Source organism: Magnusiomyces paraingens (genome assembly GCF_902498895.1).
Source record: "Magnusiomyces paraingens strain CBS 517.90 genome assembly, contig: contig4, whole genome shotgun sequence".
NCBI lineage: Eukaryota > Fungi > Ascomycota > Dipodascomycetes > Dipodascales > Dipodascaceae > Magnusiomyces > Magnusiomyces paraingens.
In genome coordinates this window covers 793,657-809,536 of record NW_022474070.1, presented here as the reverse complement: position 1 = coordinate 809,536, position 15,880 = coordinate 793,657, and the positions used below count along the sequence as shown (strand labels likewise).

Sequence of the window (15,880 nt, the reverse complement as noted above, 5' to 3'; positions counted from 1 at the left end):
GTTACCAACTGTTCGGTATCTGACAATGAAGATTGTTGACTGATCACATGATTCAAAATTATTTTTGTTACAAATTAATGTAACAAAGTTGTAACAATTGTTCTTAAAGATTTAGCAACGAAAAAAAATTATTCAAAACAAACCCACCACCAAACAAAAGCAGCTGGTAATCACAACTTTCAAATACAACACACAATCCCTCTTTTTAAATCATACAAAAAAGAGTTTATAGATTAACATGCCGACTCCCTGGCAGTTTGGTTCTACTTTAGGCGCTTCTGCGTCTAAATCTTCAAGTGATTCTGACTCTCTGGAGTCTTCTTTGTTTTCCCATCAGCAAAATATTGCTCCAGTATCATCACCCCTTACATTTGACCTCAATGGCAGTCTAAGCACACCGTCTACATTTAAAAAGCCTTCCAGATTTAGCCCTTATTCCGTGGCAACAAGATCTTTTAATTCGAAACCTGTCCCTTCTTCTAATGGAAACTCAGTCCCTTCATCTATTAAAGAGCCTCCTTCTTCAGTAAATGGAAACTTAAAATACTATCTCAGCAGCGTTTACAACACCACAACAAAGCAACCACAAACATCGCAACCTAGGGCCGTTCCAGAATTAAAAGTTACATCCGCACCTCCTGGAGGCTTTCGCAGCAAATTCAATCATACAGCTTCTTCTGGAATTAAGAAACTTGTCATTCAGAAAACAAATATTCCTACTGCAGAGTCTCTGCGTGGGAAAGCAAAAACCCCATCCCCTTCTGAAACAACTTCTTCACCTTCACTGAACCCTTCCTCGACTCCCATTGGCTCCACTTCGTTTTCTTCAGTCGACGGTGTTCCTCTTGGAACTCCTATGCGTCACAATCCGGCCATTTCTCGTGTTTACGAAATCAACAAAACTGCGGTGGATGCTGGTTATTGGATTGATCCATCTCTGGAGTCTCTGTTTTCTTACACATTTGAACAACTTTCATCAGTTTCCGATCTTCGAATCGGACGCAAAGATCACGGCTACATTCGCTACATCAATCCTGTAGATATCTCTTCTATTAATAATCTATCTGATATACTGGGAAACATTGTTGTCTTTGACAACTACTCAGTATGTGTCTACCCCGAATCTAATCCAAACAAGCCACCACCAGGAAAGGAACTTAATCAACCTGCAGTGATTACTCTCGAAAACATTTTTATTTACCTACCCCTTAGTCCCAATTCTAAAACAAGACAGAAAATTACAGATCCTGCCCATCCCGGTGCAAAGCGCAAAACAAATCTTCTCAGAGAAACCATTGAGAGCCGAGGTGGCGAGTTCATCACATATGATGTTACTACTGGCGTTTTTGTATTTAAGGTGCAACATTTCAGCTCTTGGGGCTTTACAGAAGATGCGCTCATTTACGACGATCAAGATAATAAACCAGATAATGCGCAGAACTCCACCTTTTCCAGGTCAAACATGGAAACCACTGGTGAAATTAGTTCAATTCCTGATGACACGTTTGCTCACAAACTCAGTGCGGCTCTTTATAAGCCAATTAATTTGTCTTCCCAAATAACTACCCCTCATTCAGCAGTTTCGGACACTACAGTATCCTCTCCTCGAATCGTTCAAGATGCGTATACCTCATCTCAAACAGACGATGCATCAATGTCTGAAAATCAAATAACTCATGCTGACCAGTATAACATTGTTCTCCCAGATGAAAGCTTTCAGAATGAAGAAACAAGATTACCCCCTAAGGATTGGATAACTAGACTCTCTTATGCATCTTCTTTTAACTCAGTTCTGGCACCTGCTGCCCCAGATTTTAGCTCTGAGTATGAAACCCCTGGTGTTGAACCTACCGACTACACTTTCAATGCCTCAGATATTGATAATACTCTTTTTGGTGGTACCAGAACTCTTATTAAAAACTCAACAATTGGTATTTATACCGAAGCTTCAAAGACCTTAAAGCTTCCACCCCCGTTTTCAAAGTTTTCATTTGCAAAGTTTTCTTCAACAAATCTATTGCTCAAAGCTTCTGATCCGACTCCATCTTCTTACACCATTCAGAATTTGGCTTACAATAAAGATACTGCAATCCCTGCCTACTATAAGGATATCCTCTCTGATTTGATCAATACTTCTAAGGGAAACGCAATACTTCGTCCAGACTCTTACCTTCCTCTTTTCACTGCTCCAAGTAATCTCTCTTTTAGATATTTACTTTCAAAATTCCCCAACCTAGACTCTCGCTCTCGTGAAATCTTTCTTTTGGGTTCCATTCTTTTTGACAACACAGAATTACTGGGTATGGAGCCAATTCCACAGGATGTTTCTTCTGAAGTTGCAGAAAAAATCACTCAGCAGTTTCGTGCAAAGCTTTTGGCTCAGTGGTTGACAGACTCTGTTGGAGATGAAACAATCGCCAAAGTACAAGCTTCTCAAGGTGATCCGCTGGCACAAGCTCTTGCTTACATTCAAGGCAATCAGATTACAAAGGCTGCTGTTACAGCTGTTAGAGGTCGCAACCTGCATTTGGCTACTACTATTCCCTTGTTTGGTTCTCCTGACTTAAAAATTCGAAGTACAGCACGCCGCCAGCTTCAAGATTGGACTGAAAAACGTACACTTGTCAAAATTCCAACACCAATTCGTGTGATTCACGAATTACTTTCCGGGAATACAAATGTAGCGAAGGGTATTCCTGGTACTGAAGCTAAAACACTTTATCTTTCTCAATCTCTTTCATGGAAACAAGCCTTTGGATTACGTCTTTGGTATGAATGTACTCCTCTGGTCCCTATTCCTGTGGCTGTTTCTAAATACCAGCAAGACTTTTCCACGCCTTCCAACAATGTTCCAACACCTTACATTGGCAATTCCAAGGTTGCTCATGTTGAATACGAACTGATTTCTCTGTACGAAGCTACAGATGCCAATGTGGCGCGTGTACTCGATCCCCGTTCATCTTCACCGAGTCCTTTTGATTATAAGCTTCCTTGGATTTTACATCACATTCTCGTGCGCTCCAAGAACTTGTCTACTGGGTCGGGTGCCAATTCAGCACTTATTGGTGATGAAATTGCTCTTGAGTTTGCAAACCAATTAGAAGCTCACGGTTTGCTTGTTGAAGCTATTTTTATTCTTTGCCACATTAAATCCAACAATGTTGCTCAAGAATCAGTCAACTCTCTTATTGGCCGCAACATTGAACGTTTTACCTCTAGTGACCTTAATCTTCTTGGTCTCAATGGTCTTGGTATTCGTTCTAATATATTTGCTGAGGCTAGGGCTCTCTATGCTCATTACAAGGGAGATTTTTGGGCCGAGACTGAGCATCTATTGGAGGCCGGTCTGTGGGAAGAGGCTCATGCATGTGCTGTTGGCACTGTTGCTCCAGAGGCTGTGATTGCCGGTGTACCGGCCACAAAGAAATTGGCTGAATTACTTGGAGGTTTTGTGCACCCAGAAATCCGTGTAACCACTTGGTCGCGAGGTGGTCAAGTGTACCTTGACTATATTTATCTTGTCGAACAAATTTCTCTTCTCAAAAGAGGAATTATAGACATTCAAGATGGTACATTCATACATGCTAGCTTCGTGGAGAAAAATGGTATTACTCGACTATCCATCCCTACAATCGGTAAACGCCTTTTACAGGGCCTTTCTGATATTAATGTTCCAATTTACAATTCTAGAAGCACAGGTGATGACAAGTCTGCGCAAAGCAAGTTTGCTTTTGAGACACGCGTTGCTGTTAACATCATGGCCTCTTTTGTACGAGAAAACATCCGAATTTTGGGACTGGAGGATCACGCAGCACGTATACTTCAAATCAACGTAAGTGATGGAAATACACAACTGGTGCAAACCATTGGGCTTTCAAGTGTGTATCTCGCTCAGCGCGTGTCTCTTGAAGCTTAATGGTGGTTATTTTTTATTTTCTTTTTGACAATTTAAGGGGAAAGATATGTATATTGAAATGAATTTTTTTAAATAAAATAAAATTAGAATTAATAGAAACTATCGATGATATTGAGTTATTTGTTTTAACGTTGATTTGTATTTTAATGTTAAAATCATAGTTGGTTGTTGTATTATGGAGTGGCTTTTACACTTTAAAAAAAATTGTACACACCCCCCCCTTTTCAATGCCAAACACATCACCACAATGATCCACGAAATCCTGTTGGTTCTTTCAGGATTTGAATCATCAATTGTGAAAGCAGCAACTAATAATGATTTAGGGTTATCTTCAATACACCGATTTTCCGAGAATTCTGATACTTTCCACCATAGGGGCATTCATCTAGACGAAAATTCTATAGACCTACTACAGAACCAAGAAACCATAAGCAATAAGACACTGCTACACCCCGCCGAAAAAAAACTATTGGAAACGGTTGCTGAATTTGGAGCACGTCATCATCAGCTTATAGAAACTGTGCGAACATTTGAGTATACTCCAGCGCATGTTTCAGGTCTTCCAACATCGTTTAGCTTCTTAAGCCACAGCGACAACACCTACGATGGAGATAATAATGCAACAGCAGCTACTACAGCCATACTTCCACCATCATATGTCATTGTACGACCCGCCATTGTAACGACATTTCGCACCCATGTTTTACTTCCGCTAGCCACCCAACTGCAGTCCATTGAATCTTTGATACTACGTAAAGATGCACGCTATGTTGGCGGTAACAACACAGTCTCAGTAGCGCAGGTCGTTTCTGAAGTTGTTCTTCGCTGGAATCGTGTGATTCGCTATTCTCTTTATGTTTTAGCGCTGCTTCGCGTGCAAGTTACACCAGCAAATATAAATACAGAGTTTTTACCAGGCGAGTTTGGACTCCCGATGCTTGACAAGGAAATTAGCCAAACAAGTAATGCGTTTGGATTATTTACAGGTCCAATAGGATACCCAGAGGTTGATCTGGTGCGCGAAAAATGTTTGCTTGCTGCACATCGTGTATGGCTTCAAATGGCTGTTTCATGGCTTTTGTATGGGCATGTTGCGGCCACAAGCTCGCTTATTTATACCAAGCAAAGGTTTGGAGACAACTTGACTGATGATACCGAAGTGCGCGAAAACCATCGTGCCATTGTGGAGTATTTATTAGCTAACCCATCGCAACAACCAATAACTGCTACTGCTGGATTGGGGGGCAAAGACTCGTTGCGCTGGCGCGATGCTGCGGGAGATGCATCACAGTGGGAAAATGGAGCACCAAAGGACTTATTTTTGCCACCAAAAGTCAGCTATGAAATGGGATACCTGATATACACGACAGGAAACATGGTTTATCAATTTCTGGGTGCTAATGGGGCATTTTCTGTTGACGATACATATTCTTTAAATATACCCAACTTTCTTTCAAAGTCGCCTTCAATATCTTCCTTTAATTCTTTTCTCGGTGTTTCTTCTTTGAGAAATGAATCAAGTGAGCTTCTGCATTCTGCGACAACAACAGTAGCTGAGCTTACTGTTCCTATTAATGTATCTGAGCTCCGTTTTGCTGTGCGAAGCCTACGATCAGCTATTTTGCGTACACTTGGGGGGAACAGCAGTAGTGAAACAGGAGGTAAGAGAGCAGGCCCCTTTCGTGCAAGCCGTGTATGCCAATACTTTTGGACTCTAAGAAAAGTAGCACTTGCTGGAGATGCTGAGTTCTGTGCGCAACTTGGTATCCAAAGTGAAGATGTCAAAAAAGAAGCTGAGATGAGGTCTTCAGGTGGTGGTATGTCTTCTTTTTCCTTAGAAGTTTATGATGACGATGAAAATGATGACGATGATATGGAAGGCAGCAATGAAAATGGAAATGGACTAATAAAAAAGAGAGATTCGCTTGTTCCAAAAGTTTCGGCAGATGCAGTTCTACGGAAATTAGCACCGGAGGTTTTGCGACGTGCTCTACTGAATATTGCTGAAAGTCTGGGTACCGAGGAAGAGGATAATGCTATTAATCATCCATTTTACAAACCACAAGAATACAGTCTTTTCCGAAATAAGGAAATGTACTTTGACGCAACAGAATTTTTATTTTTAGTGCCAGACTCTTCTTTGGCAGATACCCAACCACAGTTAGGTTTTGATATTTTCCACAATTATTTACTAGATGTACCTACTCAGTTGGAATTACGTTTGAATTGGTTTCAATCTGTATTAACTCGATCCCCCGAACTGGATAGCGCAAAATATGCTGTATTATTTTCTTTTTTGGTATCGCTTAGCTCAGCCCAGCGTTTACTGGCTGAACAGTGGAGAAGCCTGATGACTTGGCGGGGACCAACGTACCGAAAGCGATTAAAAATATATCCACACTTGCAGCAAAGTTTACTTCAGGAACTAGACAGTTTATTATTTGCGGTTTATCATGCTCGTGTGTTTGTTGCTGCAGTTTGGGAATACTTCCAAGTAACGGTGATTGACCATCAATTCTCCAAATTATTGGGAAAATGTTTTCCTCAAAAGGAATCAATACCGTACCCAGATTATTCGAAATACGGAGATGAAAATGGGAGTGATGATGAAAAAGATCCCTTTTTAGATCCCGATGCAATTGCCGGTTTTCATCAAGAGTTTATAAGCACAGTTTATGACATGGTTTTCCTTGACAACGACGATCTTAGCAAACTATTTTTGGAACTTACAGTGGTAATTAAGACCTCGAGCTCATGGTTGGTACACAACCAGGCAATGCTTCTTTTGGCAACCCAGACTATGGATATTACACCTCAGGAACAAGCGCAGTTACAAAAGGCCGGGAACAGTATGCGACAGCTTTCTAGAAGCATTCACCGTGCTATGGAAACAATTTATGATCAAGTAGAATACATACAACAAAGCGACGACGATGTGGCAACCAAAAACCCGTTGCATTTATTGTTGTTGCGGATAGAATTTGTTCGAGACCGCGTCAGCTCTGGAATTCAAAACCATAGTTCTGTTTCTCAAGACGCAGAAACATATTAATGGAAATTTAAACATCCAAAAAAAAAAAAAAAAAATTTAAAAAAAATTGAATTAATAATCCGAAAATCTAAAAGTACATAAAAAAATTTTAAACTAGAATGAAAAAGATCATATGCATAAGCTTTAAAAAACCTTTTATTCCTAGTCATCCGAAAGGTCTTCCTCCAGTGAGCCTTCAACTTCATCTCGAAGCTTGTCAATGATGTCCAAAATAGCGGTACACGCCGGTGAGTCTGGATATTCTTGTAAAAAATTAACGCCCTCATCGCAAGCCTTTCCAATTCGAGGATCTAGCGGAACTTTCCCAAGAAATGGGATGTCTAGTTCCTTAGCCAAGGCCTCACCGCCGCCAGTAGTAGGTGCAAAAATAAATGATTCACCTTTACAGTTGGGGCAGACAAACCCAGACATGTTTTCGACGATTCCTAAGATGCGAATATTGGCCTTGCGACAAAAGTCGATTTCCTTGCGAACGTCAAGCAGTGCTACTTCCTGTGGTGTCGTCACAATAATAGCGCCATCAACACCGCTCTCGCCATTTTCCAGTTTCAGATAGTTGTTTAATGAAAGATGCTCATCGGAGGTTCCTGGAGGTGTGTCAACAACGAGATAATCGAGTTCTCCCCAAACTACATCCTTAAGAAATTGCTTAATAAGACCGTTTTTCTTAGGCCCTCGCCAAATAACAGCGTTATCCGGGTCTGGAAGCAAAAATCCAATTGAAATCACGGAAAGGTTGTCATCGACATAAACCGGAGTCCAACCTTCTCCTGACTGGTGCACGCGCTCACCCTGCACGCCCATCATTTGGGGCATTGACGGTCCACACACGTCCACATCCATAATCCCGACTTCAAGAGACTCATCTGCAGCAAAGGCCCAACCCAGCATTGATGTAAATGTTGATTTGCCAACGCCACCTTTACCAGAAAGTACCAGGACTTTGTGCTGAATGTCCTTGACGCGCTCACGAATCAGAGGTAAGTCTGGGTCCGGACCCTTGGGTGCGCTAGCACAAATCTCTTGATTTGGACAGCCCTGGCACGCATCGGCCTGACCCGCAAGCTCAGATTCGGTACCGGGACAATGCTCGGGTTCAGGAGCTGTCAGCTCTGGCTTTTCTTGTGACAGTTTTCCTGGTTGTTGGTTACCATTTAATGAGTTCGAAAGTGGTGTTTCAGAGTCCTGTAAAGGAGCAAAGGTCTGAATATTCTGTATTTGTGTATTTGATGCTACTGCTGTCATTAAAGAAAGAATTATATATGGTGTTAACTTAGAATCCTTAAACGTATCGTATTTCGTATATTTAAATGTATTAAAAGAGAAACCCAAAGAAGCTTTTTATATTTTGGCGATTCAAAAAAAAAAAAGATTTTTTCTGCTTATAAATAAAGTCCGCTTGATAAGATTCACGTGATATGAAAGACTGTGGTAATTCACGTGACCATACTCTACTTTTTTTTTGTTGTAATTACGAGAGACTGGCAGATCAGAATTTACAAACAGTCAAAAAAATCAAACAATCAAACAATTAAACCATCAAACAAGGAAAAGATGTGCAAACATATTCTTAACGCCCAGGTGTCTATAAGAACTCAGGTATGATTGTTGGTTAAGAAGATACTGTCTTGTTCTAATAAGATTTTCAGTGCTGCCGAAAATGGTACGACTGCCCACAGTGTAAGTTTATCAAAAGGTGAAAAATTGAAATGTTGTTCATTCTCTAACTATGCAGGCCATCTTGAGAATGAAGATCATCCATTAAAAAAAACCCTCGATCTTACTATGATTTGCAAAAAATGTAAAAAGGCATTCCGCAAGGATCTTACGGATTTTGACGAAGCTGATCAATTCTGCCCGTATTGCGACAACGAATATTTCATTCCTGCCGTCACAGGAAATGCGCCAGCGCCACAGAAGGACTCTGACGCCATACAAAATGACAATTCAGGCCCAGAGACTTTAGAAGAAGCTCGTCTCAAGAAGATTTCGAACTTAGATCCGCGCATGATTCGTGATGAAGATCTAGATAAGCTGGACGAAGAGCTATTGGGCTTTGAGCCTGATTACACAACTCGGTTGGGTTAATTTGGATGTAAATAAATGGATTCATAGCATAAATAAGGTGTTTTACAATATTTGGTTAGCAAGCATTTCTTAGAGTTATCGAAATCCCATTATGGCATAGATCGTTGCCCTCGTTGGATGGTCCGAACCTGGGTCTCTTTGGGTGGTAGTGGTGGTGAATGTATATACTAAGATGTTATGTAATGAACGCGACTTTGAATTTTCATCAAAACGCCAGTCCTTTTGTTTTTGTAAACAAGAAAAAAAAAACTTCCACACATCAAAAAAAAACTTGTCTACACTCACACTTCAACCACACAATCCAACCTCCAACCTATCTCAGTCATTCTTGTTTTTTTATTCATTATGACGACGGATACTCCGGATATTCAAATGGTGGAAGATACGACCCACCATGAAGAAGTACGTTCTTAATATCATCTATAAAAGAAGCCTGCTAACCTCAAACACAAGAAACAGAATGTCGTTGATATAACAGCCGAACAAAACTTAAAGGAAGAACAAGCTAATGCCAATGTGGTACGTGTCAAATAATCAAAATTTGCCACAGATTTTATAACCAATATGCTAACACATCATTCAACAGAAGCCTCCATTAACCTCAGCAGAGTTAGCTGAGCGCCAAAAGAGCTACTTTTTACAAAAAGACGATGAAAATCTTTCAAAACAAAAACGCGAAGACTCGCTAAACAGATTCCAGTATCTTTTGGGTCTTACAGACCTATTCCGCCACTTTATTGACGATAGAACCCAAAGAGACCCGATCTTTGCTGAAATCATTCAAGAAGCTGATAGTAGATTGAAGAAACAGCAAAGCAAATCCCAATCTGATGGAAAGAGCAATCGTCAACGCAAAACTGAAAAGGAAGAAGACGATGAGTTGCTTCGAGTGGAAAACGAATCTCTTGAAAATGAATCTTCTCAAGATTATACGGTTTTTACTGAATCCCCCGGATACATCCACGGCAAAATGCGTGAATATCAAATTCAAGGTCTAAACTGGCTCGTATCACTCTATGAAAATAGTATCTCGGGCATTCTTGCAGATGAAATGGGTTTGGGTAAAACATTGCAAACAATTTCTTTTTTGGGATACCTTCGTTACATGCGAGGTATTGTTGGCCCGCACATTGTAATAGTTCCCAAGTCTACTTTAGAAAATTGGGAACGTGAATTTGCAAAGTGGACTCCTGATGTTCGCACCCTTGTGCTTCAAGGTGACAAGGAACATCGTGCTAATATTGTGAAAAACAAACTTCTTACTTGCGACTTTGATGTTTTAATTACGTCCTATGAAATTGTTCTCCGTGAAAAATCTTATCTGCAACGGTTTGCGTGGCAATACATTGTCATTGATGAAGCCCACCGCATCAAGAACGAATCATCTTCTCTCTCTCAAATTATCCGAGTTTTCCATTCGAGAAACAGATTGCTTATTACAGGCACGCCACTTCAAAACAACCTGCATGAACTTTGGGCCTTACTCAACTTTATTCTACCAGATGTTTTTTCTGACTCGGCCCAGTTTGATCAATGGTTTGAGTCGCAAAATGGTGACCAAGACATGGTAGTCAAGCAACTTCATAAAGTTCTTCAGCCATTTTTACTTCGGCGTATCAAGGCCGATGTCGAAAAATCGCTCTTGCCCAAGAAAGAGATTAATGTTTATATCGGCATGTCTGATATGCAACTAAAGTGGTATCAAAAGATTCTTGAGCGTGATATTGATGCTATTAACGGCGTTGGAACTGGTGGTCGAGGAGACAAGACCCGGCTGCTAAACATTGTGATGCAGTTGCGAAAATGCTGTAATCACCCATATCTTTTCGAAGGTGCTGAACCCGGCCCTCCATACACAACCGATGAACATTTGGTTTTTAATGCTGGTAAAATGGTTATTCTCGACAAGCTGCTGAAAAGATGTCGTGAGAAAGGCTCTCGTGTGCTTATTTTTTCCCAGATGAGTCGTATGTTAGACATTCTTGAAGATTACTGTTTGTTCCGCGGTTACAAATACAATCGCATTGATGGTGGCACCGCGCATCCAGACCGTATCCGAGCTATCGATCAGTATAATCAACCTGGCTCTGAAAAATTTGTCTTTCTGCTTACAACTCGTGCCGGTGGTCTTGGTATTAACTTGACTACTGCCGACACTGTTATTCTTTATGACTCGGACTGGAACCCTCAGGCCGATTTACAGGCCATGGATCGTGCTCATCGTATTGGTCAAACCAAACAGGTTTATGTGTACAGATTTGTTACAGAAGATGCTATTGAAGAGAAGGTATTGGATCGTGCTGCTCAAAAGTTACGATTAGACCAGCTTGTCATTCAGCAAGGGCGTGCTAAGCCAAGTGGTTCAAATCAGGCTGCTTCTAAGGACGAGCTTCTTAATATTATCCAGTATGGTGCTCAAAACATCTTAAAAAAGAACGCGGCGAAAACTGAGACAGAAAATGAATCTGGTAGTGGTGATGGTAGCTCCATTGGCGACGATATTGACACTATTTTGGAGCGCGGTGAAAGCAAAACCAAGCAATTGGTATCTCGATACGAGAAACTCGGTTTGGACGATCTTCAAAAGTTTACCACCGAAGGCAGTGCCTACGAATGGAACGGAAAAGATTTTAATAAGATCAATAATGAGAAGCAAACATCTAATTTCCAATGGATTTCATTGGCCAAGCGTGAGCGCAAAGAAAACTACTCTATTGATGGCTACTACAAAAATGCTATGACTACTACTTCAAGTACTCCAGCAAAGAAGGCTGAGGACAAACCTCAAGTTCCTAAGGGTCTTAAGCAACTCACAATTCACGATTTTCAATTTTATCCTCCTAGGCTAGTTGACCTTCAAGAAAAGGAGCTGGCTTATTATCGCAAACAGATTGGATTTAAGGCTCCGCTGCCTTCCAATAAGGATGATTTGGAGGATCGAGAAGCTGAACAGAAACTTGAGCAAGAAGAAATTGATAGTGCAGAACCTTTAACTGAAGAAGAAGTCGAAGAGAAGACCCGGTTGGCTCAGTATGGTTTTTCTAAATGGAACCGTCGCGATTTTTCGCAATTCATTTCTCTCAGCGGTAAATTTGGACGTAATAACTACGAAGATATTGCAGCTGGAATTGAAGACAAGTCTGTGGATGACATAAAGGAATATGCCACTACATTCTGGAAACGCTACAAGGAGATTGAAGGGTACGACAAGTATATTTCGCAGATTGAGAATGGAGAGGAAAAAGCGCGTAAAGTTCAACGTCAAAAAGATATGCTTCGCAGAAAGATCGAATCATATACCGCACCAATTCAACAACTTCAGTTAGGTATTGCTCCTAGTGGTCATGGACGTCGTATTTACAGTGATGAGGAAGATCGATATTTGCTTGTTCAAATGAATCGCTTTGGATTGGATGCGGATGGTCTTTATGAAAAGATTCGCGATGCTATTCGCAACTCGCCCATGTTTCGGTTCGATTGGTTTTTGCTGTCGCGTACACCAATTGAGCTAAGTCGACGCTGTCATACACTGTTAGCTTGTGTTGTCAAGGAAATGGGTGGAGATGCTGCGGATGCAGGAACTGGGACCAGTACTCCCACTGGAAATGGGTCAAGCAATGGAAAAGCTTTGTCCAAACGCAAAGAGTCATCGGTTGATATTGATAGTGATGCTAGCACTAACGGATCCAGAAAGAAGGCAAAGAGCACCGGTGCAAGCACTCCTACAACAACTAAAAGCAAACGCAAGTCATCTTCTCGAGCGACTTCTGCTTAGAGTTTGTATCATATATTTTTACAATAGGTTGTATTTTAGAAAAAATATAAATTAATTAACTTGATTATTGATCATTAAAAAAAAGAAAGAAGGAAACAAAGGCATTAATTATGTGATGGAATATTAAAGAAAAAAATTAAGCTTTAAGAAGCTTCTCAATTTCTGAGGCAATAGAAGAAGGCTTTGTGATTGATGAGTATCTCTCAATGACTTGGCCATTCTTGTCAATGAGGAACTTTTCAAAGTTCCACTTGATGCCTTTAAAGCCAAGCAAGCCGGACTTTTTGCTCTTAAGAAACTCGTAAACGGGGTCTGCGTTGGAGCCATTAACATCAACCTTCTTCAAAACAGGGAAGGTGACACCATAGTTGAGCTGGCAGAATTGGGTAATCTCCTCATCAGTACCAGGTTCCTGGTGGCCAAACTGGTTGCAGGGGAAGCCAAGGATAACGAGGCCTTCAGGGCTGTACTTCTTGTAAACCTCCTCAAGTTCCTTGTACTGAGGGGTGAAGCCACACTTGCTGGCAACATTGACAATCAAAACAACCTTGCCCTTAAGCTGAGAAAAGTCGTAAGGAGCACCAGTCTTATCAGCAGGCTTGAGGTCGTAAAAGCTAGAAGGAGCAGACATTGTAGAATATTTCTTGTTGTTGTGATGGTAGTAGTATTGGTTGTGGTGGTGGTAGTAATTGAACTTGTGATGGGTAGATGCGTTAGCTGTTATGCGGGGGTAGAGAAAAGAGGTCAAAGATGTGTTGCGTGTACTATTTGCAAGAATTGAAGCTGAACAGAATGTTCGAGTGAATAGGATTGAAGAAATTCGAGTTTTAGAAAATCTGTGACTTGAACAAAAGAAGAAATTGGAGGAAGATGTTGCCATTTTATAGTTATTATAATGTGGGTAAGTAATTTTTTTTTTTTTCTTCTATTTCTAACAAACTTCATTTTCATGATTACATGATCATGGCCACACATCATCATCATAACAAATTCATCCACCATTTATTAATACGAGATTTAGATCACCACTGCCACAATGAACTAGAACCCTGACGCAACACATTGCCCTTTCAATGGAGGATTTTATTAACTAATTGAGACTGTTGGGATGACCTCGGAAATAACTTTAATTCTTATTTATTTTTTCTTTTTTTTTTTTTTTTTTTTTTTTTTGCTTTGAAATCAACGGTTTTAAACGGGAGCCTTTTTTTTTTTTTTTGGGTTCTTCAAAATGGGTAAAAGTTATTCCAACGAGATGACTATGAGATTTGTCTACAGATTCTGATAGTAAGCATTAGAAAAAAAAAATTTTTAAAAAAAATTTAAAAAAAAAAACAATGATTAAATTACTTTTAAACCCCACTACTTTTTATAATAATGTTTTCCCTCAATCGTATGATTGTTCAAAAAGTCGTCCAAAATACTGTCGAGATCTGGACGTTCCTTGGCCATATCAAACGCTTCTTTTTGCTTGTGTGCGCCTTTGCGGCCACTGGATCGCTTAGCCAGGCCATGTTTAATGTGTGTATCATCATTCAGGTCGTCCTCTTCACGGTCATTCAGATACTCTTCTTCAATAGTATCGAACCGATCGTCAAGCATTGTCATGTGCTTGTTGCGGAATAGGGCAGAAGACGACATAGACAACCCAGTCATTTCAGTCAACGCGTCACTGTTTAAACTATTAAGCCCTCGAGAGCCTCCAATACGCTTGCCCACATTATCCAGCAACCGACCCTTATTGCGTCGCCATTGCTTATTAGTCATGTTAGTTCCTCTCGTCATTGACGTCACCACACTCAGTGCGCCCAGCTGATCACCAGCCTCACTATCCAGTTCGTTGAACCCAGCCTCTTTGCGTGAAGTTTCCTGGCTAATCTTGAACTCCCGGAACGCCCGCTCCCAGTCTTGTTCCGTAGCCACATTACTGTCTTTGTCAATGTACTCAACATCAGGGACTGTCATATCGTCCAGCGCGGGGAACCCTGACTTGGAGTCTGCTTCAGCATCTTGTTCAGGTAAGCTTTCTGGTCTTTCTATGCGTTTTTCAAACCCATCAGCAGATGGTTTCATTTTTTGGTAAAGTTCTGTAGCCGTCAGTTCGGGTGCCTTTGCTGGGGTCTCTTCTTCTTCGTATTCGCCTTCATCAGATACATTTCCCTCGTAAAAGTCATCATCTTCATAATATTCGTCATCATCGTAGTATTCATCATCATCAAAGTCATCCTCATCGGCCTCTCCACTTTCCAGCAGCTGTTTAAAAATGTCTTCGTTTCCATCGTCCTCTGCATCAGTAACGTACTCTTCGTCTTCCAGAGCCTCCAGGACTTCTCGCAGACCAGGGTCCATATCAGGCTTGAACCCTGAAATAGAATCTGGAACAGCCTTTTCTGAATCAAAGTTTCTTGGAACTGAGATTTCAGAAGGAAGCATATCTTTAGCAAGTAAAGAGGCAGGATTAGCTTCCTTGTTCTTAAACTGAATACCACCCGACTTCCTGTTGTTTTTCTTTTCTTGGTCTCTTTTAGAAACAAAGACAGCATCTGAGGATTGTCCGATAGGCTTCAAATGTTGCATATAATCGTAATTGGAATCGTCAAATTTAATACCGTATAACGCGGCTTCACCTTCATTTTCTCTTCGACCCTGGCCCTTAAACTCTTCATCCATGTCTTTGTCAAAAACCACAACTTTATCACTCAACTCTTTCTTGGGTTGTTTTTCCAAACCTTCGTTGAATTCATCAATCATAGCCTGAGACTGGGCAGCAAAAGCCTTCTTTTTCATGCGGCGCTGTTCCCTCTGTTCCCGCTTCATATCCTTGCCAGTGTCCTTTTGGTTAACCGGGACGAAAACTGCAGCAGAAGCATCAGGATCATGATAAAGAGGATCCTCGTGGGATCGGTGCACGAGTGAAAATGTGACGGTCTTTTTCTTGTCTGATTTTGGTGGCATTTTTGTATATTAATGTCCTTTGAAAAAGTCTTGAAAATTTTGTAAGATATTTGAAATCGAGAATTTTGAAAAAAAAAAAAAAAAAAAAAAAAAA

The 15,880-nt window shown here is 40.7% G+C and overlaps 7 protein-coding genes across 7 annotated transcripts; 4 read left to right on the top strand and 3 right to left on the bottom strand.

Annotated features, from left to right (window-relative positions):
• Positions 1 to 238: 238 nt before the first annotated feature.
• On the top strand, positions 239 to 3,916 carry SAPINGB_P005034 (uncharacterized protein; the record flags this gene model as incomplete). The annotated part of the gene is made up of 1 exon (XM_031999749.1): positions 239 to 3,916. The coding sequence occupies one exon, from the start codon at positions 239 to 241 to the stop codon at positions 3,914 to 3,916; it is 3,678 nt and encodes a 1,225-aa protein (XP_031855640.1).
• A 247-nt stretch (positions 3,917 to 4,163) lies between these two features.
• On the top strand, positions 4,164 to 6,968 carry SAPINGB_P005033 (uncharacterized protein; the record flags this gene model as incomplete). Its single annotated transcript, XM_031999748.1, has 1 exon — positions 4,164 to 6,968. The coding sequence occupies one exon, from the start codon at positions 4,164 to 4,166 to the stop codon at positions 6,966 to 6,968; it is 2,805 nt and encodes a 934-aa protein (XP_031855639.1).
• A 141-nt stretch (positions 6,969 to 7,109) lies between these two features.
• On the bottom strand, positions 7,110 to 8,213 carry SAPINGB_P005032 (uncharacterized protein; the record flags this gene model as incomplete). Its single annotated transcript, XM_031999747.1, has 1 exon — positions 7,110 to 8,213. The coding sequence occupies one exon, from the start codon at positions 8,211 to 8,213 to the stop codon at positions 7,110 to 7,112; it is 1,104 nt and encodes a 367-aa protein (XP_031855638.1).
• Positions 8,214 to 8,522: 309 nt separating this feature from the next.
• SAPINGB_P005031 (uncharacterized protein) lies at positions 8,523 to 9,056 on the top strand (the record flags this gene model as incomplete). The annotated part of the gene is made up of 3 exons (XM_031999746.1): positions 8,523 to 8,567; positions 8,618 to 8,648; positions 8,704 to 9,056. 3 exons carry the CDS (start codon positions 8,523 to 8,525, stop codon positions 9,054 to 9,056), a joined length of 429 nt encoding a protein of 142 aa, XP_031855637.1.
• A 372-nt stretch (positions 9,057 to 9,428) lies between these two features.
• SAPINGB_P005030 (uncharacterized protein) lies at positions 9,429 to 12,831 on the top strand (the record flags this gene model as incomplete). The annotated part of the gene is made up of 3 exons (XM_031999745.1): positions 9,429 to 9,458; positions 9,516 to 9,575; positions 9,643 to 12,831. The coding sequence occupies 3 exons, from the start codon at positions 9,429 to 9,431 to the stop codon at positions 12,829 to 12,831; spliced, it is 3,279 nt and encodes a 1,092-aa protein (XP_031855636.1).
• A 136-nt stretch (positions 12,832 to 12,967) lies between these two features.
• SAPINGB_P005029 (uncharacterized protein) lies at positions 12,968 to 13,711 on the bottom strand (the record flags this gene model as incomplete). Its single annotated transcript, XM_031999744.1, has 1 exon — positions 12,968 to 13,711. One exon carries the CDS (start codon positions 13,709 to 13,711, stop codon positions 12,968 to 12,970), a length of 744 nt encoding a protein of 247 aa, XP_031855635.1.
• A 482-nt stretch (positions 13,712 to 14,193) lies between these two features.
• SAPINGB_P005028 (uncharacterized protein) lies at positions 14,194 to 15,786 on the bottom strand (the record flags this gene model as incomplete). The annotated part of the gene is made up of 1 exon (XM_031999743.1): positions 14,194 to 15,786. The coding sequence occupies one exon, from the start codon at positions 15,784 to 15,786 to the stop codon at positions 14,194 to 14,196; it is 1,593 nt and encodes a 530-aa protein (XP_031855634.1).
• Between the last annotated feature and the right edge of the window lie 94 nt (positions 15,787 to 15,880).